Genomic DNA, 24,197 nt, shown 5'->3' on the forward strand with positions numbered 1-24,197 from the left:
CGGGCAGCTGGGTGACCTAGCTCGACCCTCTGGCAGTTCCAGGATACATCCTCCTGGTGTTTCCGCCCCATTCCTGGTTCGGTCTTGGGAGCCTGGGGCCTGCTAAGGACCCAGTCGCGGAGAAAGCTCAGAGCAGCTTGCCTGCCATCTGTGGGGTCTGTAGAAGCTGGCCCTGGAGAAGCCCACCCTCCCTCCCTGTGGGAAGATAATCTTGGAGCCCCCTTCAACAGGGTGCGCTTGATGGCCGTGTGTCAGCATTACTACTTGCTAGCTCTGAAACCTGGTTCTTGTTTTGCGGCAGTTTCTGTGGTTTGAACGTTTGAAGAAAGTTGCTCTTGCAGGGGGGCCCCAAAGAGCCCCCCAACTCTAGAACCGGAAGGTGGTTTGAGTGTGAATCAGCTAATGTGACGGTGCTGTGCCAGCCCTCCCCACCTTCTCCTCCTGTGCCACATTTGCTTGGGTGTAGTGAGTTGGCCTTGAGAAGTCCTCAAAGCCCGGTTCACGGCAGGTGGCCTTTGAAAATACTCTCCGAGGGGCCCGCTTGGGAGGCCTACCGTTGCAGGGCCCTAAATGCATGCGCACAAGTCACCACCTCCCTGGTCCTTTCTGTGGAGGGGCTGGAAAGGAATGTGGGGGTCGCTGCAGCCAAGAATCTGGCCACAGCGCCTGATGATCTCTGGCATTAAGCAGGGGACAGAGAGAATGATAGCCCTTTTTTTGCCTCTGCTAGGAACTTCAGTTCAGGCATCGCGAGTGCTGTCTGCTGAACAGCAGGGCTGTGTTTAAACTGCTGAAGACGCTTCTTGAGTCTGTATTTACAGCAAAACTGACATTACGGTGTTCGTTTAAAAACAGGAGGGCCTCCCCTTGGATCATTAGCTCTGTGTCCATCCCGGGGGCCAAGAGTTTGGGCCTGTCGGGATGGCTAGCTGGCAGCCTTCAACAGACCAGGTGGGGCTCGCTGGCTGTTCCCTGCCTCCCCCGATTTCTTCCACCAGAGAGAAGATGTTGTGGGGGGGCTCTTCCATTGCATTATTTAGGAGAGTGTCTTTTAGCAAGCACTGTGCTTTCTAGCCACATTTAAGGTCCCCCCCCCCCCGAGGTTTTTGTGAAGAGGAAGATGCAACTTGTGTGGAAGCAATGAAAGATTGCTTTAAGGGGGTAGGGGGAATCAGCTTTGCAGAGAGGAAGTGTTGCCTGGCTGAGACTCGGATGGACCGTGCTGCTGAATGTACTCCCCTCCTTGTGGCAGAGATTAAGCTATTGTTCAGGTTACTTTAGATAATTTAGATGTGTGTGTGTGTGTGTGTGTGTGTTCATTCCAGAGGCAGCTAAAGGGCACCCTGGGGAATAGCTGCTGACAGAAACCTGACAGACCTACGTGGCTTCAGATCTGCTACACTCTAGGCTGTCCGAGAGGGTTGTGTTTCGTGTGAGACTCTTAGTTCAACTGCTCATATTTACTATATTTTAAAGGATAAGCAAGTTCCCCTTCCCCGGTGCAAGGGGGCATTGGCTGCGTTTAAACCCCAAGGAGGTTGGGCAAGAATTCCTCTTCATTTCCTCTGCTTTGGTGTCAAGAAAGCGGTGTGCCCTTAACTTCTCCCTGGGTATGAGTAACCGTGAGGGAGCTCACGGAGGCATGCTTTATTCGTAGTAGACAAACATTTGGGCATTTGGTTTGCGGAAGAGGTGAAATATATTAACTCCTGAAAACAAAGGCTTGCAAAGCACGTTCTAAAACCACTTGCTCTCATAGATTCCTGGTGATTCAAATAAGCCCAGCCGGACCTTCTGGATGTCTGCTCTAGGAATCCTTGGCATGGCGGTCTTGATTCACTCAACTCATTGAGAGGGCAGCAGACCAGGGAAGAGTGTTTCCCCCTAAGTTGAATTCCTGGAGTCCTTTTCTCCCCTCCCCCTGCAAATGAATTTAAAGCCAAAGTGAGATTTCAGGGGGTCAGCTGTTCTTTGCCAAAACCCGTTTCTGTCAGAGTGATTACGTTTCAGCTAAGGAAGATTATTATGTCTGCCATACTGTTCAGTTGGGTGTTTGAGAGCATTTTTTTAAAGGTAGGCATTTGTTTTTCGTATTTTTAAAGCACAAAAATGCATTTTAGAGCTTCTGATGATGTTGGAAGAATGTTGTCATGATGATGATGATGATGATGATGATATCTGCTGTTTTTACCTGGAATGCATGTATGCGAGAAGGGAGAGGGGTGGCGGCCTGTTTGTGCTGCCTGCAAGGGTCTGTCCCTGGAAGGGGCCTCTGGCTGGAAGGAGCTTTGGGTTCTGTGGGACTGTCACGGCCCCTTCCTGCAGTCGATTTTCCAAGAGAATAACATCTGGCCATCTGCCCTTGATTTGGGATGGGGGCCTAGGGTTGGATGAGTGGCTTTTCCCAGTGTAAACGCTGTATTGACTTTAGTGCGAAGGGCCCCCTCTCCCTTCCAGGGGGCCCAACTGAGGCTGCTCCCAAAAGTGGGAGGACGGGGATGTTGGGTGGAGCCCCAGTTGGTCTCCAGAAGCCCATCTGCGGGCTCTCCAGGGGGCTGTGCAAAATGCTGCTTCGTGTATCTCTTTTAGCAAGTCCTACGCACCCCTGCAAAAGCAGTGAGAAATGTGAAGTGACTGTGATGAAAGCCCCCCCCCCAGTTGGGTTGGCTTGAAAAAGTAGTATTTCCTGGCTCTGGATGCCTGTGGGGCATAGAACGTTCCACGGGGGATTGTCCAGAGTTTCGCACATCATGGCACAACTTCGAAATCGTGCCACCTTCTCCTGTCTGTCTGTAACAAGCTGCAGTTCGTTTGTATGCCGGGCAAAGCAAAATCAGTTGGTCGAGCGGCTTCCTGCAAAACTAGCCCTCCCCCGTAGGATTTGGGCCGTTGTCGTAACCCCACTGATTTGGGAAAGTTTAAGAGCACCTGGAATAGCGCATCCGTGCAGCATCCGTGCAATTTGATGGCAAATTGCAATTTACAATTTTCTTCCCTTCTCGGGGAAGTGCACTATTGGAGATATGTTTTAGAGCACCTTAACTGACTTGGGTTACGATGTATGCATATTCTTTAAGTACACTTTTGGAAAGGAAATGTATTTCGAACTGCTGTAGAGAGAAAGGACTTCTAGTTAAGACCTGATAGGAAGCATTGACAGTAATATACATTTTTGAAAATCTCAAGGTTATATTGCTTACTTTCAGTATTACACAAAAATGGGAGAAATATATCTAAAAACATTGAAAAACATATGTATATCAAAAAGATCATAGGGAACTTTTTGTGCCTGCTACTATATTCCATGATGTAAATATTATGTGGTTTAGCACTACTGAATATGAGCATCTGATAATTTGTTGATTTTTTTTAAGTGTTAAACTAATAATCAAAGTTTTATTTTGGTACCACATTAAGTTACCTTTATCTTCAGAAGTATTAAAAAAAATCCAAGAATTGGGTTTTAACTAAGAGGCATTTTTATGTTATTTATTTTTAAGTCTGGACATTTTGGTTTACTTCGTTCCCTGTACAATTTCTTCTTCATCTTTTGTACATTATTTAAACAATGACAATCCTTTTCCCGTTGGACTCAGTAACTTTTTATTACAGTTTTCATAAACTTGGTGTTTAAACCAGATTTACTTTGCCCTACCATCTCGAATAAAACAAGCTCAGAAAAAAAGGTCTCTTTTCCCCCCTTTCCTCACTTCAGGCATCTTGCGAACACAAGGACCTTTTCACAAGTGGTGCGGTGTTCTGGCTTTTGGCTCCAGCACTTAGAGGACTGCAGATCTGCCAGGCTGGCTCTTGAACGTGAGTCCCCAGAGCTGAGCCTGAGCCTCAGCAGGGGCCAAACCCGGTCAGCCGTGTCTGGGCTTGAAAGCTAAGCAGGACAGAGCCTGGTTAATCCATGGACGGGAGACGGCAGGGTGTCCCGAGGCAGCAGGCAAGACTAAGCAGTGGAAAAACTTCCCAGAAGCAATCAAAGGCAGCCCACTTCCGTGCTGCTGTGGAGAGAACCAGATGGACATTCCGTGCAGTCTTCGAGGGGGGCGGTCAACTGGAAGAAGATGGATGCAATGGGAAATTCCACTTCTGGAATTCTTATCGAAGGAAAATTGCAGGAGGACAGAAAAGAAAGGCCTTTGCAACTCCAGGCCAAAGAATTGGGCAGCACCCTCCTCCTCCCCCACTTTGGAAATGTTGCAGCTGAGCATCTTTCAGATTTGAGCCAGCAGAAGATGGTCTGATCTGTTTGTTTGTTTGTTTTTCAGTAATGCCCTAGGCATGATTGTGAGGCGTGTCTGGGGCTGGATCCCTTTTCTGAACTAGATGAGGAAAAGAGTTCCGTCTTACGCTGAACCATCCGGAGGTCTCCTCTGCGGATTCTTGGCTTTGGATGGCGGCCTACTAACCGTAGAAAGGAGCACCTGAGAGTTTTACGTAAGCTTCCCTTCACCCAAAAGTTCATGTCTGCTGCCATCTATTGGATATTTTTTTAAAACCACATTTTCACGTGCTGCGTGAGGCTGGAAACATTAGAGGACTGGGACCTTAATGACTACATTCCAAGTTCTCGTGTGGACTTTGCACGTGGAGGTCCTTGATGAGGAAGGTAGCTTTAGGGTCCCCCTTAGGAACTTCTTCTGTGGGGCTGGAGAAGTTTGCCCATGTGAGAGGGCTGTGAGTGCATGGTGGATATTCTGCTGCTGCCCTCCATTGGGCCCATGTTCCTCCTGTGTGACTCATCCCGTCGGGGTCACGTGGCCGGCCATTTTGGGACACTAGAGGCTGGACCAGGGAGGCCTTTGGCCTGATCCGTCAGGGCTGTTCTTGTTCCCATCAGAGATCCAGGCTGGCCAGTTTGGTTGTTTTTAGCAGCCAACTCATAGGCTCAGGTACTTTGCCCGTTCTAACCAAACCCCGAAGTTGGCCAATGCCCTGACTGTGAGCATGATGCTTCTAAGGGAGGGGCAACAGCTGGTAGCCAGTTGCACAGTTGAACCAGCTCCCCCTCCCGATGCTTTTGAGGGGCCCGGCCAAATTCCCCGAAAGCAAGCGATGGCTCAGTTTTTCAGTATCTAGTAAACTCAGATGTCATCTGAAACATCCCAGAGAGCTCTCAGAAGCTTAAAGAAGAGGGGAAATGTTTTTGTAAGTTGGAAGGCTAGAAGAGGGAACTTCTTGGACAGCCACCTTTAGGAGGCCTCAGCCCATCACCCTTTCCTTCCTGAGAGGAAAGTTGAGCACTTTCAAGACCGTGTTTACGCTTTTGTCGTACATGATTCTCGCTGGCATTTCTGGCACCTGAAGCGGGGTGGCGCTTGTGTCCGCGTCAGGGCTGTTTCTGAGCTGGGTCACTGGTTCATCCCAAGTGGTGGTCTCAAGGCACGAGCGGCTGCGCTGGGCATTGTGGAAGAGGTGAAGTGACTGAGATGGGCAGTGGAAGCAGAGTGACTCCTGGGGAGTCCAGTCGCACATCTTGATCATCCAAGCAAGCCATTCTCGTTCCCTGAGATTATGCTTGCTCCCAAGAGTAGTGATGGGCGTGGTCTCGAAACGATGAGCTGTGTCACAGGCTAAGACTTCGATCCAACTGCTGTAACAAGCGTTGGAGCAGGGGTCAGCCGAAAGTGTGGCTGCCACACACCGTCTGCTTGGCAGAGGAACCCTCTCTGGCCCAGCAGAAAGGGGCACAGCCGTATTGCTCTGTTCCGGGCGAGGGTGGTCGTGACCACGGTGTTCCTCCCTTGGGATTTTGCTTGGAAAAGCAAGTAGTGTGGGAGTGGGTTGGGCTGTGCCTGGCTGACGGCCAAAGGGGGGCTTTGGAAAAGGACCCCATTTGGGAACCAAACTTCTGGGCCACAGGTGGATCTGGGACCCTGCTTAGCCCTTGGCGAAAGTGGGATATTCATTCCCCCCCCGATGTTCCTGGAGGAAGGAGGCTGCTGGAGAAGGTGGTGACCTAAGTCTGCGCAAACAAATATGAACAGCCAGAGGTCCTACATCTCCGGAGTGAGAGGTGAGACCTAGAAGTGGGGGGCGATGTTATTCGACCTTACTCTTTGCGGTTAATTGCGACCCTTGGCTTGATGGCTCAGAAGGTGCCCCCATGCTGGTCCATGGGGTTCCGCCTGGGCAGCTGCCGCCAGACCCACTTCTGCCCCCCCCTGTTCTTCTTTTAGGGGCCAGGTGTGTGTGTGTGCCAGGGCCATACGTGCAGATGCTGACCCCCAGGATGTGCCAGGGAGAGGGCCCCAGCCCCCACTCCCTGGGCCCAGCTGGTTGGCGGGTTGCCTCTCTCTCTCTGGCTCTGTCACTCAGCCCTGGCAGCCTGACACCCAGGGGTATTTTTAGCCATGACGGGCCCTCCTGTTCAGCTGCTGGCTCTCATCTGGGGAGGGTGGAAGGGGAGGGGACCGCTCAGCCACTTCCCCCCGTCCTTCTCCTCCTCCTCTGTTTCTTCCTGCCTGGTAGGAACCTGCGGCTGCTCCCAGAGCCGTGGGCCGGCTGTGTGCGTGGGGAGCTGCCTGCTCTGTTGTTGGCCAGGTGGCTGTTAGAGGAGGTAGGTGACCCCTGCGGCTGCACGGGGGGCGAAGCTGGGGGGGATCGGGAGGTGTCGGGGTGGGCGTCCGCCTTGGGCTCCCAAATGCAGGCTCAGGGTCAGCAGGTTTCTATTTTTAGAGAGGCATGAAGAATGGCCCGCGGGACCGCCTGAGAGCAATGGCCGAGCAAACCCTTAGCCATGCAGCCTGGGGAATTCTGAACCGGGAGGGCGGTCCCGTCCCATCGTCCTTCCTCCCAGGATGATCGTCCTCCAAAAGCGGACTGGCCTTCTTCTCGTGGCTCTCGATCCCCTTGGAAAACTGGAGGAACCGGCCCAGGAGGGGCACGGCCCTCATTTCCCGAGCCTGGGAAAACAGTCCCAGGAGAGTGCCCTGTGTGAGAACAGACCAGCTCAGATGCTGGAATGTTTAAAAACGCTTTTCCTGAAAATCTGAAAGCTGGGGGGTGGGGGGAAAGGTCAGGTGTTTCTGAAGAAATTGAAATGTTTAAAATTCTGCCTGATTAATCAGAAGGGGCCACAGGATCCGCAAGAGGGCCCTCCCAGGCGCAACGCACTGGCCAGATCATCTTTCAGCAGCTGATCCTAGTTTGGCCTTTGGAGATGTGGGTGGCTGGGGTCCTCCTGGGTCCTGTAGAGATCGACATCATGGAATATTTGGTGTCCAAACTTTGTTTTCCTTGCAAAAGTTACTTTAACGTGTTTTATGGAGGGTGCCTGGGGGTGTGGGCCTTTCTGCACCTCAAATCTGGAGAAGTCAGAAACTGAAAAATGGCAGAGATGCCGTGATTTGTGAAAAGAACAAGGGCTCTGGGAAGAGACAGCCTTGCGGATGGCAGAGCCCCGAGGCTTGCAGTGGGCACGAATTGCGGCAGACTTGTGTTTCCTTGGAGGCTTTTAGGATTTCACAGCAATCGAGTTTGACAGAACACCAAGTTTTGCCTTGGTGATTGTTTGCTTTGCTGCTCCCGTGTGGCAGGAACCCGCAATTGCTGTTAGCATGTTGTATTCCCTGTGGGGTCGTGGCTGATGTGCCGAGCCAAGGAGCATTCGCTCTGGGCTCCTTCGAGGATGGGTGGGAGGTCCTCTTTGCCCACTGAAGGCCCAGATTCAGGAACAGGGTAGCCGAGTTGGGGAAAGACAGGCGGGCAATAGCCAGCTTTCCATCAAGCCCCTTTGCAGTGTTTCTCGCTATTGGTAAATCCACGTGAAAGGCAGAAATACATTTTTAAAAATATTTGCCCCCCTTTAAGTCATGGTGCCCCCTGCCCAGCAAATGGATTTTCAATTGCTTCCCAATTCTCAGCCATGAATTGAGATACGTTGGTCATCTATGGCGCATTTTTAGATTTCCTCCCATCAGAGTTGTACGTGTTTGGAAATGGAAATAGCTGAACCACCTTTTTCTCTTTTCACAAAGGCGTGGATAAGGTATTGTTAATGGGTTAACCGTGTTTTGTTTCTAACTGATATAGATGCCTGGTAAATGAAATAAAATAAGACACTGTTTTGCTCCAAGGAAAGCAGGAAATGCATTCCCGTGAGCTAAGTTGCCCAATATTTTTTCCTGGTGAATTTCTCATGCGGTGTGTTCTGTAAAGGCAGAAAATAGGTTAAATCAGGAAGCAAATACGGTAAGGCCTATTGTACAAACACAATCTGCGTGTGACAGATTCACGCACTGCTCAGAGCTTTAATGGATAATCTGGTTTTGGCTCAAGGCATTTTGTGAACTCAGCCCGTGGTATTTCAACCAGGACTGTATAAGCCCAGTTACTGCGTAATAGCCAATTGTAGTTTAGTCCAGAAGGCAGGAGGAAACCAATAGGGGTGTCAGTTTTCTTTCAAGCAGGAAATAGCGGAGTGGGGAGCTGAAGCCCAGAGTTTGCAAGCAGAGACTTGATTGTGGACTGTGGGGACTCTGAATGAGTCTGGTGCCGGTTGGCCAGTTCAGAGGAATGTGGCTGGACCTGAGATCGCAGAAGTGGCTATGTGCAAGGTCGTGTCCTTGCCGGACTGGGAGAGCATTTTCAGGATGGTGCAGTGGGGGCTTCCCATCCCTGGTTTCTGGCGGGCCCCCCCCCGCCATGGCTGGAGGCCTGGGGTTCGAGCTGGGAAGTCGGTGCAGGTGAAGGAAGCATTTGCCGACCCAAACTCTGCACGACGAGCTTCTCTGCAGAAAAATCCAGCCAGCTGGCCCCAGTCTCCAGGGCAGCAACCGCCAGCTTCTCTCCTGGGAGTGACAGAGAGAGATTGGTTGGGTTTCCTGGAGAATTCTCACCTCTTGCCCTGGGTGAAATCCACCCACCAGGCTGCCAGCGGCGAAGCTCCAATTTCAGGGCCCAGTCCTGCCCAGAGAGGTGTGCTGGAGGTGGCGGCCCGTGGTGGCTTTGCCAAGGGGCGAGGGCAGGCAGTGACCAGGTCGCCATGGGACTTCTTTTTCAGATTTTTATTCTCATGTGTTCTGGCTGTTGCTGCTTTTGCTGTTTGGTATGGATGTGTTTGAACTGGGTTTTTAAAGAGCTTCGTGTGTGGTCAGGGGACCGAGCTGGCCGGTAGTTAGAAATATCTCCGTGGTTATGGGGGGAAGAGAGCCACCAGGAAGACCCGGTGGTCGAAATGTACAGTTTGTTGTGTTGTTTATTCGTTTAGTCGCTTCCGACTCTTCGTGACTTCATGGACCAGCCCACGCCAGAGCTTCCTGTCGGTCGTCAACACCCCCAGCTCCCTCAGGGACGATTCCGTCACCTCTAGAATATCATCCAGCCACCTTGCCCTTGGTCGGCCCCTCTTCCTTTTGCCTTCCACTCTCCCTAGCATCAGCATCTTCTCCAGGGTGTCCTGTCTTCTCATTATGTGGCCAAAGTATTTCAGTTTGGCCTTTAATATCATTCCCTCAAGTGAGCAGTCTGGCTTTATTTCCTGGAGGATGGACTGGTTTGATCTTCTTGCAGTCCAAGGCACTCTCAGAATTTTCCTCCAACACCACAGTTCAAAAGCATCTATCTTCCTTCGCTCAGCCTTCCTTATGGTCCAGCTCTCGCAGCCATATGTTACTACGGGGAACACCATTGCTTTAACTATGCGGACCTTTGTTGTCAGTGTGATGTCTCTGCTCTTAACTATTTTATCGAGATTTGTCATTGCTCTTCTCCCAAGGATTAAGCGTCTTCTGATTTCCTGACTGCAGTCAGCATCTGTAGTAATCTTCGCACCTAGGAATACAAAGTCTTTCACTGCTTCTACATTTTCTCCCTCTATTTGCCTCCCTCTCCCCCTATTTAGCACTTCCCAAATGCCTTAAGACTTGGTACACTTGGTGACAACAGAGATCTTGCAAGAAGCTGGTCTCCTCTCTATTTTCTAGTGCATTGTTCATGACCGGGGTGGGTGGGTGTAGTGCTATTCAAAAGCCTCCTTTTTCTTTATTCTGAATAATAATAATAATAATAATAATAATAATAATAATAATAATAATAATAATAATAATAATACAGTAATATTAATAGTTATGCCCCTGATTCAGAGGCCCACCAGATTCTGGGAGCCTGGAATGATGCCTGATGGGCCAGTGGCCTTGGTGCTACTCCTGGCGAGACCCTTGCCTACCCCTGAGCCTGGCGGTCAAGAGGGAAAACCGTTGGCGCCAACCGCATTTGGGGAGAAGGATACGTCCGACATGGACGTTTAGGTCCACGTTTGCTTGTTTTGCAAGAGTCTCTGGATCATTTCTCCTTCTCTTGACAGAAAGCAAAGCCTCTTCCAGCTCTTAACCGCTACCCTCTCTTTCCAGCTTTAGGTTACACAGTCTCCAGTGGCCTTTTTTCCCCTTTTACCTTCAGCAAAGCAAAACGCACATTCCTCTGAGGCTTCCTGGTGCCCTTAAACAAAAACCTGCCTGATTCCAGTCCTTTAAAAGTAGAATGGCCGGCACGGGGTTGGAAGCGTGGGGCGTGGTCATGGCTGACTGTGGAAGTTGCTGCAGCAGGTCCCAGAGGCTGGTAGCCATTCGTGGTCTTGGGGAGCCTGTGCCAGTCGGGGGGAGTGTGGCGTGCCTGTTCTGAGGACAAGAGGGAGCAGCCGGCGGCTGAGGCGACGTCCTTGCCAGCCTCCTGTTTCCGAGGGCTCTCGGTACAGTCAGGCTTGTCCTGGTAGCCGTTTAAGGACTGGCTGAGAATATTCGAGGCGCCTTTCTCTCTGGGCAGAGGAGTTGCAGGCCCCCAGCTCACAGGATAGGACACGTGCCAGACCAGCGCCTGCAGATGTTCAGGGCTTCCTCCCCACTGCGTCCTGCAGGGGCTTCTTTCTTTAGAGGAAGGTGGAGCTGTGGAGCTTTTCCGCCCCCCTCCCTCTCTAGATTGCCCAAGAGGAGGAGCAACTGGGGCCTATCGGCTTTTCCTTCTGGGTCCGTGCGCAGTGCGGTGACTTTAACGCAGAGGTATTTGGTGGGGGTGCCAGGGGGCTGCAAGAAGCCGCGAAGGCTAGATTTCCAAAATGTCAGCAGGAGAAGGTCACCTGTTGTCTCCCGTGCTGTCCGGGGACCACAGCCGAGACGCCTGGCACTAGGAGAGGAGGGCTGCATGCCCTGGCATGGAGTCCAAGCTCAGAAGCCCTTGGAATACTGGGGAGGGTCCGAGGGGCTGCCTGGAAGCCATGGTGGGTTAGAGCAGAAGGAATGGCTAGTGGATGGGCCTGCCTGGCCAGGGAAGGCCCCTCCAGAGTCAAGGTTTCTCAGGTTGGAGACCTCTGGGGAGGGTTCAGATCAGGGGAAAGGGGACGCGTGGCATCTTTCCTCCTCAGCCGCCTTGTTTGGAAGGGTTGGTGAAGGTTGTGCCTGCGAGAAGGAAGGAGCATCGGCCGCCTAGAGCTCTGCTCCGAGATCCCCCCTCCCCACGGTCTGGAGAGGAAGGTGTGAGAACGAGGGAGGCCACCTCTCCTGCAGTGGGCCTGGGAAAGCAGAAGGAACCCTCCCAGGTGCTCGGCCCTGCCCGGGTCCCTGGACCGAGCGAAGGAATAAGGTGGATCCTGACCAGTCTCTCCTCTTCTTCTGGCCCCGGCGCTATGTGTGTTTCCCACCGGATGCAGGCTGCCGTTCCGCGTCTCCATCAGCTGTCCATCCTTCTTGTCTCCATCTGTGAAGCTCACCCCCCCTCCGGGTTGCCCGTCCCCACATCAGCATGGCCATCTCGTCACGACTGGCTCTGTGGGAGCAGAAGGGAAGTGGAGCTCCTGGCAGACGCTGTGCTGCATGGCTCGACCCGAGAGTGGCATGAGCTTGGGGCAAGCAGGGCGGGTGGGAGCTTTGGTGCCCTCAGAAGACTCCCACCACCCTTGCAGGCCTCAGTAAAAGGTGGCAGGTGCCTGCCGTGACCTCCGTGGCTCCTTTGCTGAGATCCTTCCTATTAACGGCTTAATTTCTCCTCTACATCATTGGCCTCTTTCATGAGCTTCTCTGCTTTTGACTGGCAACTAATTCTAATTTTCCCCCCAGAGCTGAAGGCTGTTGAAACTTCATATCTGGTCAAACAAGTTGGCAGTTTCCTGTACCTTAAAACTTGCAAATTCTGTTTGGGACAAAGGGGTGTGTGTGTGTGGACACAGGGAGCAGTGCTGTTCGGCAAGCATTTTTGGTTCAGTTCAAACCTTTGTCCTTCTGGAGCATGTGCAGACCCACAGTGCATCTGGGGCTTTGGCTGGGTCTCTGAAGCATCTCCTTTGTTGGGGGGGGGGGGCGCTTCTGTTGGTTGGGGAGGGGGGTCTTCCATTCCCTGAGGCAGGGCAGCTGGGAATCTGCTCCCGAGAAGGGGACTTCCTCTTCCCTTGAGTAACCGAACAACTTGATGTCAACAGATTAGGGAAGAGGACCGAAGCCCCCTGCCCACATCCCCACCACTGCCTTTCTCAGTCATTCCTGGGGGCTTCAAGCAGCTGGTGCGGAAGACTGAAAAGGAGTCAAAAGAAGTGAAGCTGAGTGAGAAAGTTACCTTAAATTCCCAGGAAGATGTGAGTACCGAGGAAAGCAAGGGTCCGTGGCTAAGCCGGGCAGTGGCCGTTGGAGCATCGGCCGCTCAGAGCTCTGCTCTGAGGTCCTCCCCCCATGGTCTGGAGAGGAAGGCGCATCACAGACACTGCCTTGCAGGCAGCCTCACGTGGGACTGGGTTGAGATCGCATCCTCACTGGGTGCCCAAGTGGGGCTAACCCGGGTCTGCCCTGCAGTGTGTCAGTGACGCTGGACTCCGTTCCAGCTCTCAGAATACTCGGGGGGCCTCATCTGATTGGGTTCCCTTGCTGCTGCATCCCACCTGCCCCTCCCCTTTGCTTTGCTCCCTGGGGGAAGCCTCTGCCCCCTTTGCGACCAATGGTCCTCTGGCCTAAAGCATTGATGGGCTTTGCTTTGCTTTGCAGCCTGTCATTGGGCCCGTGCAGCAGTTTGTGATCCAGGACACCGACATTTTGGAAGTGGGCAGGGGCATGGCCAGCAGCAAGGGGCGGCTGGTGCAGGGCAGGTTGAACGGGGAGAAGCCTGCAGGGGAAGGGGTGGCGGAGCTCAGGAGGGGCCCCCAGAGAAGGAACGCCAAGCTGTCTGGGCCTGATCCGGTTCTGGCGCCGTGTCCCAAAGCCTTGGCTGCAGAAGCAGGCAAAGGTGCTGCAGAGTCCGGGCCTGCCACCAAAACCACGAAGGGGAGGCCACCCCAGAGCCAGCGCTTCGAAAGCCCCGCAAAGGAGAACGCCAAAGGGAGGACCGAGTGGAAGGGCCTGCTCCAGCAGGGCAAGGGGGCAGAAGGGACAGGGAAGGGGAAGGAGTCAGGGGGAGTCCGAGAGAAGGTGGGAGAGAAGAGGAAACCGACGGAAGAAGGCCACAAGAGGCCCGGAGAGAGGGAAGGGGAGGTGGCTGAAGCCAAGAAGATGCCAGGAGAGGGGTTGGCAGTGACCAGCAGGGAAGGGGGAGATGCCAGGCAGGAACCTGAAGGGATCCAGCAAGCGGACCTTCCATTTGGAGGAAGAAGGGATCAGGGATCCTCCACAGCAGAGGCTAAGGACAAGTTGGAAGAAACAGAAAAGGTGTTGGCGGGAGAGAGGCAAGGCGATCCAGAAGGGACTCCTGATTCTAGCAAGGTGAGGCCAGAGGTGCGTTGGTTGCTGGGCGCCCACCCTTGAACCCAGTGGCCTGGCTTTGCCCGGGCAGGACCATGTGCTCGGAGGGCCTTCTGGGGTCTTCTCCCCAGATTGCCTGGCCTTCGCCCCCAGAGGCTAGGAGCAATGCTTAGGATTCTCCCGGTCCCCCTTTTTCTCCTCTTTCTTTCAAATTCCGCGTGCAGCTGTCCAGCTCCCCATCTGCCTTTCCATTGCTGATGCACACGTTTGCATCAATAAAACGCTGCCCCCCCAACCTCCCCCCCCCGTCCTGCTGGGATTGTAGGTGGGACCTTTTTGTGCAGCTTTTTGCACAGGAGTTAAGAAATGAAGAAATGAAACGAGGCGACGGCAGCAAATGCTCTGCGCTTTGCTCTTGTCTGGCCTTCTGCCTTTTGCACCCGGGCGTGATGCCTCGGGGGAGGCCCCAAGCAGGGGGGAAGGGGGACCCAGCCTCAGAGGTCTTCCAAATGTCTTTAACCAGGGGAAGGCCTTCATGGGTGAAGGGGGCGAGAAGGCGCAGTGGTGGAGATTCCTTGGAGGGCTTGCAAAGGGTCCCTGAGAGGTCCCATTCCACCTTGCCAGAAGAGCAGAGAAACTGTTCCCTTCCCAGTCTGGACCGGGTGTGCTCAGCCTCTCTCCTGCTCCAGCAGGTCCCCGAGGACGTGTGGTATGAAACGGAGAAGGTCTGGCTGGCCCAGAAGGATAAATTCACTCTTGGTAAGTTTGGTTTGCACAACTGAGGGGTTAAGTGGGAGTAGAGGCCCCTCCGGGGAGACCTGGCAGGCCCCCTCCCCGGTGACGTTTGGAAGGACGCGAAGAGCGGAGCGCTGCCGGGGAGCGCTCCAGCCGAGTCTCTGGCTTGTGCCATTTTTTATGCTTCGCCTTTATTTTCTTCGGGCGATTGTTGCTGAGACGATTTATTGTTTTAGGATTTTATGGTAATTTTTTTATGTGTAATGTACCATGGATGTTTTAATTAATTTTTCATATCGTGGAAGCTGCTGAGAGTCTTTGGACTGTTGTGGAATATCAATGCAATAAATAAATAAAAGGCAAAGATTATTCTCACCTTGCTGTTTGCATTTGTGACTGGTAGGGGTGTGTGTGTTTGTGTGTGCGTGCATGCGTGCGCTGTCCAGGTGAAGCTGACTGGAGCAGCTGAGGCAGGCTGGGAGAGGCCATTGTGGAATGGTGGGCAATGATTGGGACGTGCAGGGTCAGTGGGGGTCCTAGAATACTTTCAATTTAGCTGGTCCTGACCCAGAGTTGACCCTGTGTAACCTCCTTGTGGAAGGCTCATGGGCCGGGCACGGCTGCTACAACTGAGGTGGAGGAAGTTCCCTGCCAGCACTGTTCGACCCCCATCTTTTGGAGGCAATAGAAGGCCTTGAGAACAGCTTTCCCGGCATTCTGGAAGTTGAAATTCAGATGTGCTGGAGGCCTGCTCTAGGCTGCCCAAACAGCCTGGGGTAAATAACTGGGGTGTCCTCCTGGCTGAAGGACTCAGCTGCTCTCACAGCATTCTTCACTGATCAGGGATTCTGCCCATTTGCTGGGTTCGCACCGTATGTTGAGCCAGCACACAGAAAGCAACTGAAATTGACACGACCCAGGCTGGTGAGAATGCAGCGGTGGGCCTTCACCCGGCCGGTTCTGCGTGTGGTACAAACCCAACCTTTGTAGGACAGCAGTTCAGAGACTGGGTCCGAAGGACGGTCCACCTCCAGGGCTGTTGGTGTTATCGTTAGTCTTAATGTTGCAGCCACTGAACTAAAGCCAGATGTGGGGACTCTGGAGCTGCCTCCAGGAATCGTGCGGGTTCGCGTGGACGCTGATGGCTCCGTTGTTGAGGTGGATGAAGAAAACGTCCAGAAAGTGAGTTGTTCTATCCCACCGCCCCAACACAACTGGGTTTACAGGGATAATTTTGACAATATCCCCTGCCTGCTCTGTGAAAGCAACCCAGTTGGGGTCTCTTTGGTTCCTTTGGGCTCTTAAGATGGGGGGGAAAAGCAAAGGAGTCCCTGTTTCTTTGGGGCAGGCAGGACTGCTTTCTTCTGTGGCCTGGTGTTTCACTTCCTCTTCCTCTCTCAACAGGCCAATCCATCCAGCCTGGACTACGCTGAGGACCTGGCGGCTCTGGTCAGCCTGAACGAGGCGAGCGTCCTCCATGTTCTCCACCAGAGGTACCAGTCGCAGCTGCTCTACACGTACTCTGGTCCTCACCTGATAGCCCTCAAGCCGCCTTCTCCCGTGGCCAACAGCTCCAAAAAGGTACAGAATTTGACCTGGGTTCCAGGCGAAGGATGGCATCCTTTTTGGGGGCAGACATCGGTTTGTCCTGCAGTCCCTCTGGTGGGGGATCGTGGTGGTTTTGCAAGGAACACACAGGGCCATGTTTTCCCAGGCCTTCCAAGGCAGGAAGGACAAGATGTCTCCACACATCTTTGCCATGGCCCAGAGAGCCTACTGGAACATGCTGATTCAGCGGCAGGATCAGACCATTGTGCCCCTGGGCAGGAGCAACACCGGAAAGACCACCTCTTGCCAGAACATCCTGGAATACCTTGTGGCCACTGCAGGCAGTATGGACAACCAGGTCACAGGTATGACACTGTTGGGGCAGCCTCCCCTGACCCAGCAGCCTTCAGGTGCTTTTGGTGGCAACTCCCAGCCAGCCCAGCCCTGGCCAGAAGGAGGATGGCGGTGGGTCGCACAACTGCGTTCTCCAGCATATTTTGGCTTTGCAGTGGAGAAGATCCAGGCCATGTTCACAGTGCTCAGAGCCTTTGGAACAGTGTCCACTGGCCTTAACAAGGCCTCCACCCGCTTCTCCATGGTCATGGCGCTGGATTTCAGTGCCACTGGGCGTGTAACAGCTGCTCATCTCCAGGTAAGATGGCTAGAGGGGGCACCGGGTGGGAGTGTTGCTGGGGCATTGCACCCCCTGCCTTTGGATTTCCTCACAAGGGGGATGCCCTCTCTTTGCCCGAGTGGAGTTGGCAGGGAGGGACCTGGGTCCGGAGGTCTTTGTTCTCTCTCTTGCCAGACGATGCTGCTCGAGCGAGCCCGCGTGGCGCAGCAGCCCGAGGGAGAAGGCACCTTCAACGTCTTCATGCAGATGCTGGCGGGGCTGGGCTTGGACCAGAGGTAGGCTGATGGGCAGGGGGCAGGGATGCAGGTGGTGAAGTACCTGCAGTGCTGCTGGCAAAGGAGGGGTGACCTTGAGGCTCCCTCAGAAATCGCTGAACCTTGGGCACAGCTTGGAAGGGGGGCACGTAGGTCTCCCATGGGAACTGTGTGAGGAGCAAAGGGTGGCCTTGGCCACCACCTGAGGCCCGGCCTCCTCTGTCTGGTAAGCAGGGCTGCGTGGCTCTGAAGAGGCTTTGGCGTCTTTCCACCCCAGAGGTGAGGCTGATGCCCAGCAGCTCCTGCTCAGCCACGTTGGCAGAGGCACTCCCTTCCCCAGCAGAGGGCGCCAGAGAGCCAGGAAAGGCTCCCAAGTGCTCATGCCCAGGCATGGGGGGTGGGGGCTCGTCCTTGGCGGTGCCCGTGGGCGCTGAGTGGCCCTTTCCTGAGCCCCTGTTGTGGCCCCTCCGTCTGGGGCAGAAGACGCCGACCCGCTCCTAAACTCTTACAGTTCTATTGGGCAGCGAAGCAGGTCAAGAAGTGGGCATGGGGGCTCCCCCGGATCTCTCCCAGCCCCTCTTTTTTCTCAAGGGGAAAGAGCAACACTGGAAAGGTTTTGCGATAGCACTTCAGCAAGAGGGCAGGCGACCCTCTTTTTTGCCTGCTGTGGGGAGACAGCAACAAGAGTGGGGGAGCCCTTTTTGTGTGGCCCTAGTGCCCCTTTTATGCCTCCAATGAGACTGGCTGGTTTCCTTTGGGAGACTTATTTCTCTTCTTAAAGCAATAAGACCCCCTGGAGTTGGGCAGCCAATAAATTAAATTAATAATAATAAGAAGAAAAAGTAGAAATAAGGATACAGCGCCAGGATGCCCCTTGGAGCATCTTTAAATCCTTTGAAGCAAGTCAGAACACGATGAACTTCCTGGGTTCTATTTTACGCTCTTCTCCGACTTCCTCTGTGGAGAATCTGTGACTGCTGGGTGGTCCTCCACTGTGGAAGTGCCAGTACTTCCTGGAAGTGCTTAACTTTGTTCCCCCCCACAACCTCTGCAACTAGGTCAACGTTACATCTGCATCAGATGGCGGAGAACAGCTCCTTCGGCATCCGACCATGCCTAAACGTAAGCCGCCACATTGCCCTGCCTGCCCCCCCCGTCTCCCCTCTTGGCTCGGTGTCTCCTGTGAAAGGCTGGGCTTGAGCATGGCCTGATTGGGGTGGTATACCCTAACTTTCCCTCTTTTCCTCCCTTCCTCCCAGGGAGAAGAGAAGCAGGAGGCGTCTGCTGCCTTCTCTCAGCTCCGAGCTGCCCTGGGGACCCTGGGCATCGTGGCAGCGGAGCAGGAAGCCCTGTGGCGCGTCTTGGCTGGCATTTATCACCTGGGAGCTGCTGGCGCCTGCAAAGGTACAGCCAGGGACAGGGGAACTGTGCGGCTAGCGGCTGCCCCTTGAGGAACGTTGCCTCCCTCCTCGTTCCCTGCCCTGCAGTGGCATTGCCCTGGCCCTGCCAGTCTTTTATTTTGGAAACGACCCAGGATGCGTCCGTCTTCTGGGGCAGAGAAGTCACCTACCCTGGAGAAACGTTGTTCTGCTCTCCTGATCCAGATCTCCCCTTCCAGGACGCCAGTTTTTCCCAAGTTGCTCTTAACAGGCCAGAAAGGAGAGTGGGCTCATTTGCCCATCCATCCATCCATCCATCCATCCGGTCAGGGCTTTTAACCCTTTTTAACCCTTTTTAACCCTGAGTGTTAGATGTGGGTCAGCAAAAGCACTTCCTGATTCCCTTTGGCTGCTCCTTCCAGTCCAGTGAATTGGGGGTGGTGGTTTCTGAGGCATGCAACTGATCTGCAGAGCCCCTTCTTAAAGCCAAGGAGACACGAGTCGCCCAGGCAAGCGGCACCGCCTTGCTGGCTGAGGCTGGTGAAGCGACTCTCCGCCTCTCTCAGGCTTGGGGTTAAGCTAGAGCCGAACAGAAGAGGAGCCGTGGCAAAGGCGGGTGTCTGTCAATTCCGGGTTCTCCCTGGGCTTGGCTGGAGAAGCCCCCCAGCATCTTTCCTGGGTCTGCAGCTGGCCAAATAGGTCCAGCCCGGGAGGTCTCCCATGCCCTGAGCCCTTCCTGGGCAGGGGGAGTCGTAAGTTTGGACACAGCCGGGCTCTAGGAGAGGGTTGCCAGGAGGGTGGCATCTACGCTCAGGATGCAGACATGCGCAAGCACCCGGTTGGTGTGGCATGCGCCGGCTCCAAGCCTCCCTCCTATTTCCGTCTCCGAAGACCCCCAGGTGATGGCGGTCTGGCCTGGTCAGCGATCGTTTCTACTTTCTTCCCTGTTTCTTACTTGTGGGCTGTGTCGGAGTTAAACCGGGAGACTCTTTGGTGGAAACCGTTCTTGTCTGTGAAGACCTCTTGAAATGGTGCGTGTGAGAGAGAGAGTCTGTGATGTTCCTCGTAAATTCTTTGAAGCAGCGGGCTCCCACCTCTTCTGAAGTCAGCTCCTGATGATTGATGCACTTCTGTTCCAAAGAGCTGAGGTGCCCGCGGGGCTGGGAAATCTGCTGGGGCCCCATTCATAAATGTCTCAGTGGCACTCCACCGCACCTTATGCTAATTTCAGCCATGAATCGATGATCAATTGTTAAGAAATTAGGGAAGGGAGCTCCTTGGTCTGCTGAGCACAGGCATTCTGCTCATGCCCGCACCGCCATCAAAGCGAAGAACAGTGGGGAAGTTCTACGAGGGTTGCAGTGTCATGAGTTCACTTTTGGGGACCGCATGGAGTCTCTCTTTTTGGCCTGGGTGCTGCTTTGCTCCCTTTAGCAGATTCGCCTTTATTTTGAGCTGCCACCCAACAGCTGGGTCCTTTTGGGGGGGGTCTCCGTAGCGGGTGATTCTCAGGAAGAACTCCCAGCCAAACCAAGGCTCCTGTGCGGTTGCTGCGCCAGGACAGGGGTTTTATTGGCCTTCCTGGCTGATGCACACAGTTTAGGGTTGAAGCTCTGCCCCCCAGAGCTCCCTGCTGCAGGCTGGAGGGCCCAGGAGGGGTCCGTGGACTTGGCATGTCCTGTGCGTCTCAGGATGCCATCATGTAGCTTCTCATTGGATCTGACCAGGTCCAGGCCTTGGCCCGCTCCCCGCTTGCCCTGTGGGGTCCCCCTTCCCCCCGAGGTGGGGAGTTGGTTGTGGTTGGGAGGGGAGTGACCAGGCAGAAGGCTTCTTCCAAGAATGTGGGGGGGGGGCACCTGCAAGACCGTGAGCTGCTGGGCAGAATTGGGGTCCAGGGGAACAACAGGCTGGCAGCAGAACCCAAACAGATTCCTTTGGAAACCTGAAATGGTTGTGGGCTGTAGGGCTCCAGCATTGCGGGTTCATGCACACTTCAGCAGAAGAGTCCTTCCTGTTGGTTATGTGCGTGCTGGCTGCTCTGCCCGCACTCAGAGGCTCATTGCCCAGGTCCGCAACAAGGTCTTTGCCGCTGAGCCACGACCAGCAGGAAGGCATGTTGGTATCAGGAGCAGCAATCCTGGTTAAAAAGAGGGGCGCTTCCAGGCGATCCGAGACTGCAGCTAGATACGGGGGGGCGGTAATTGGAGTGTCAGCAGAGCTGCTGAAATGGGGGCACGTGGCAGCACCAGGCTGCTCCTGATTGCTGTTTCGCGCAAGGGCTGGGAACTGCCCTCGGCTGTGCCTCCCGAGCAGGCACAGGGGACCTCAGACCAGCTCGCCTCCCTGCCTCTCTGCCACACGGTGACCTTTGGCATCACAGGTGGGGAAATAGCGTCTCCACCAAATGCCCTGGTGGTGGGTGCTGGGAAACCCTTGGCCGGGTTTTTCTTCCATTCTGGAAGAGTGCTGAGCTTTGCTGCTGCTGCTGCAGGAAGTCTGATTTGCTGTCCCTTGCAGAGGGGGTGCACCATTTTGGGAGGGAGGGAGGGAGGGAGGGAGGGAGGGAAACCTCTGGGGCAGATGGCCATCGAGAGGAGAACTGCCCCCGCCCAAGCATCCACTCTGCCTCTATGGCCACAGGGCCCCACTTCTCCGCTGAAACCTCCCCGTGTTTCTCCTTGCCTGCCTGCCAGGGACGAAGATGGCCTTGCATTCCCCGGAGAGGGGGGGGTGGGGGGCGGGTCCACAGCAGGCTCAATCTGCAAGAGGATTTTATTCCTGGAATTGTGACTGATGCTTCCTGCCTTTTCTCTTCTTGGTCGGCTGATTCTGGCCCAAGTTTGCTTGGTTTTTAGCTTAGCAAGTTCTGTGGGTGCCCCAGTCACGGCTGAGGGTCAAATCAGCCTCCCTTTCCCCACTTCCTCTGATGGCTGGAGAATGGGGCCGCAGGGAGAGGGGCTGGCCTGTTGCTATCACCGCTTAGCCCCTCCTGGACTGCTCAGGTGAACCCACTCCCCCTGTCCTCTCGGAGACAGCCCTTTCTCTGCCTCCCCATTCCCAGCCTTTGGGAAAGGCGGGTCTCCTTAAAGATGCCACTGGGGATTTCTCCTGCTTGGGACGAAACGCGTCCCTCTCTGGGTCCTTTCTGCCAGATGTTGGATGAGTGCACAGCAAGTAGGACAGAAAGTATTTCTAGCCAGACAAATAATTGAAGGGTTTGGATGAAGGCATCAAATCCTGCAAACTGCAAGAAGTCAGCCATAAATTACGGGCGGGGTTTGTCTCTATCAGCTGAGCAGAATGCAAAATGAATCCAGCAAACGAGACACCCGAGATGCTGCATGGGGCGACTTCATCTGACGCTTAGCAGAGAGGCGGAATGCGGTTGGGCGATAAATCCCCTCGTGTTCGCTTTAAAAGGCTGCAAACTGTTAGCAAGAGAAAAGATGAGCAGTCTTTTCAAGCAGTGCTGGACTACAGCTCCCCTCATTCCCAGCTGGCATGGTCTCCATGTACTCAACCCTCTTTTCTAATTCCAATGACGTCACCCCTGGTTTCCTTGGAGGAAGGTGGCTGTCCTGGCAGGGAGCAGCTTCACCTTTTGCCAGGGGAAGAAAAACCATTGCTTGGGTGTATCTCCTGCCCTCCATTCGGGACAGTCTGTGAGGAGACCAGCCCCACGGGAGTTGCGATGGATGAGCTCACAGTTCGGCAATTAGCGGTCCTCTTCTGTGGATGCTGGGCTGCCGCTGAACCCCCAAGGGTCTCCTGAGGAGCCCCTGCCTAGATTCTGCCCCCTTGGGGTGACTAAGGGAGGAAGGGTGCCAGCTCCATGGTGCTTTTGCAGAGAAGATCCTCAGCCCACTGCTAATCTTGGTTTGGCGCACTTAGATAGTAGCCCTGCTGGAGACTGAGGTTCTTCTTAGTTTAGTCGGGGTTTGTAGGGGACCCGCTTCCAGGATCCGAATGTGACTCCCCTGAAACTGGCCAGGGGCCGACGGATGAATTTAGCCAGGCGCATTGTCCACAAGGCCGTGGGAGCCAGCGTGGCTCAAGGGCTGAAATGGGACCAGGGGCCCTGGGGCCAGGGCCCTCCTAAGACTCTGGGGAAGCCTTTCAGGGAGAGGGAAGGAGGGGGCTAAGGGTTGGGTATTTCCAGAAGTCTTGAGGGTCGCAGCGGGGACGGTACCACCATCGGTTGAGAAGGTGAAGTTCTTGATGGAAACACTCCCTCTTCCTCTAGTGGGTCGGAAGCAGTTCCTGAAGTTTGAGTGGGCTGACCGTGCGGCAGATGTCCTGGGCTGCGAGGTGGAGGAGCTGACGACAGCCGTCTTCAAGCACCACCTCCAGCGGATTATTGAACAGGTCACTGCTGGAGCCGGCGTGGAGCTCAAGCAAGACCAGGAACCGATGGACGGTATGGCTGCTCCCCGTCCCTTTGGGCAAAGCTCCCCCGAACAGAGTGCCGACATGGGGTGACTTCTCCTTGGTTTACTGTGAGTCAAAATGCATGGGCTTTGGCTGAACGTTAGCCAGTGCTTGGTGTGCAGGGGTACGTGTAAGGTATGAAGCATGGGCTCAGACATCCTGCGCCTTCAGGCAGCGTGTGGCCCCAGGTGGCAGGTTCGTTTTAGAGAGAAATTGGCTGCATCGAGCAGCCCTGAGCCCAGAGTAACTCAATTTCTGCATTTGCACGGTCCTCTGGGGCCTCTTCCCCCTTCCTCTTGCCAGAGCAGGACACGTAGGTGGCCTCTCTGCCCTCGCAGGCCGAGCCTCCTTGACTGAGGTAGGGTCCAAGCTCTGCTCCCTGACTTTTTCCTCTTCAACACAGGAGTTGCGTTTTCTCAGCAAGACACCTTCTTCTTTCTGCTTTTTCACCCCTTCCTGAAACCAGGCTGGAAGGTGGCAGAGCCCCCCACCTTTGAAGGGCAGTGCCAGGTACCTTCAAGCAGGGTGGCACGAACAGAAATGAAAGGACAGGGCAGCCTTTGAGCCCCTCCCAGGCCCCTTGTGCTCCTTCCTGGGCCTGTCCCCCTTCCCTTTTTTCAAGCTGCCTTTTCATCCCCCACACCCGGTCAGGCCTGGCTTCTGTGCACTGTGTTCCAACCAGCCCTTGGGCTGAGGCTTGCCAAGCAGCACCACTTAGAAGCTGCCAATTTGGAGGTGCCAGCAAGCCTTGGTTGGTCTCCTAGCAACCTGACCAGGTGCCAGGTGAGACTTGCTTGGCAAAGAAGAGCTGCACAGACAACCTGGTTCATTGCTGTCCCCTGGTCTGGATTGCCCGGCAGTCTTCTGCCTCCCACCCCCAGGCCAGGCCCTTCTCTTAGGAGGAGAAGGCAGGGGTGTTTTTGCCACATGGGGATTTCTTCACCTCCCTCAAAAAGCAAACGTCACCGGCTGGGCGGCTAAAATAAGGGGGGCAGTTTGTGATTCAGTGCCTGGTGGAGCCTCGCCTTTGGACCTGGCGCATAGCAAATGCAGCCACTGCTTTTGATTAAGCCCGATTTGTCGTGCTGTATGGCCCTTTTGCCGGAGGAAAAGAAGAAGGTGAGGTCTGCACCAGCCAAGCGCCGGAAGGGGCCAGGTTTAATACCATCAAATTATTCAGCGGGATGCTGGCTTGACAGAAGTGTAGAAATTGATAGCTGGTGCAGAGGAGAAAGCAGATGGATTGCCCCCGCCATCTCCCGTTTTATTAGCACCAGTTGTTTCCAAATGAGGCTGAGGGATAGTGTATTGTGTACTGTGTTCATTTGCTTCCTCCGCAGTTCAGGTCATTAATTTATGCATCGTCCCATCAAGTCAGCTGTGTGCTCAGTATAAACATCCGGAGTGCTATTGTAATAGAAAAGTCTTAAATTCTTAGTTCTTATTATGTTAATATGCATTATAATAAAAACTGAAAGGGCCACCTGTTTCCACCATTATATTGTTCAGTTGTATTTTTGACACTTCAGCTTATTATTCTGATGAAAAAAGAAAT

At 54.1% G+C, this 24,197-nt stretch overlaps 2 protein-coding genes across 2 annotated transcripts in view; one reads left to right on the forward strand and one right to left on the reverse strand.

The window, feature by feature from the left end:
* The window catches only part of TFIP11 (tuftelin interacting protein 11), a 148,832-nt gene that overhangs the window by 4,445 nt on the left and 120,190 nt on the right, over positions 1–24,197 (reverse strand). The gene's annotated exons all lie outside the window — the stretch shown is intronic.
* MYO18B (myosin XVIIIB) overlaps positions 8,559–24,197 on the forward strand; it is a 63,269-nt gene continuing 47,630 nt past the window's right edge. The window contains exons 1-13 of the mRNA XM_063315468.1: positions 8,559–8,981; positions 10,926–11,006; positions 12,419–12,571; positions 12,975–13,685; positions 14,357–14,423; positions 15,469–15,581; positions 15,804–15,980; positions 16,114–16,312; positions 16,457–16,599; positions 16,756–16,856; positions 17,894–17,957; positions 18,095–18,239; positions 22,458–22,631. Coding sequence (XP_063171538.1) covers positions 8,559–8,981; positions 10,926–11,006; positions 12,419–12,571; positions 12,975–13,685; positions 14,357–14,423; positions 15,469–15,581; positions 15,804–15,980; positions 16,114–16,312; positions 16,457–16,599; positions 16,756–16,856; positions 17,894–17,957; positions 18,095–18,239; positions 22,458–22,631 — 2,551 coding nt within the window. The remainder of the gene's footprint in view (positions 8,982–10,925; positions 11,007–12,418; positions 12,572–12,974; positions 13,686–14,356; positions 14,424–15,468; positions 15,582–15,803; positions 15,981–16,113; positions 16,313–16,456; positions 16,600–16,755; positions 16,857–17,893; positions 17,958–18,094; positions 18,240–22,457; positions 22,632–24,197) is intronic.

Source organism: Candoia aspera, chromosome 15 (assembly GCF_035149785.1).
Source record: "Candoia aspera isolate rCanAsp1 chromosome 15, rCanAsp1.hap2, whole genome shotgun sequence".
NCBI lineage: Eukaryota > Metazoa > Chordata > Lepidosauria > Squamata > Boidae > Candoia > Candoia aspera.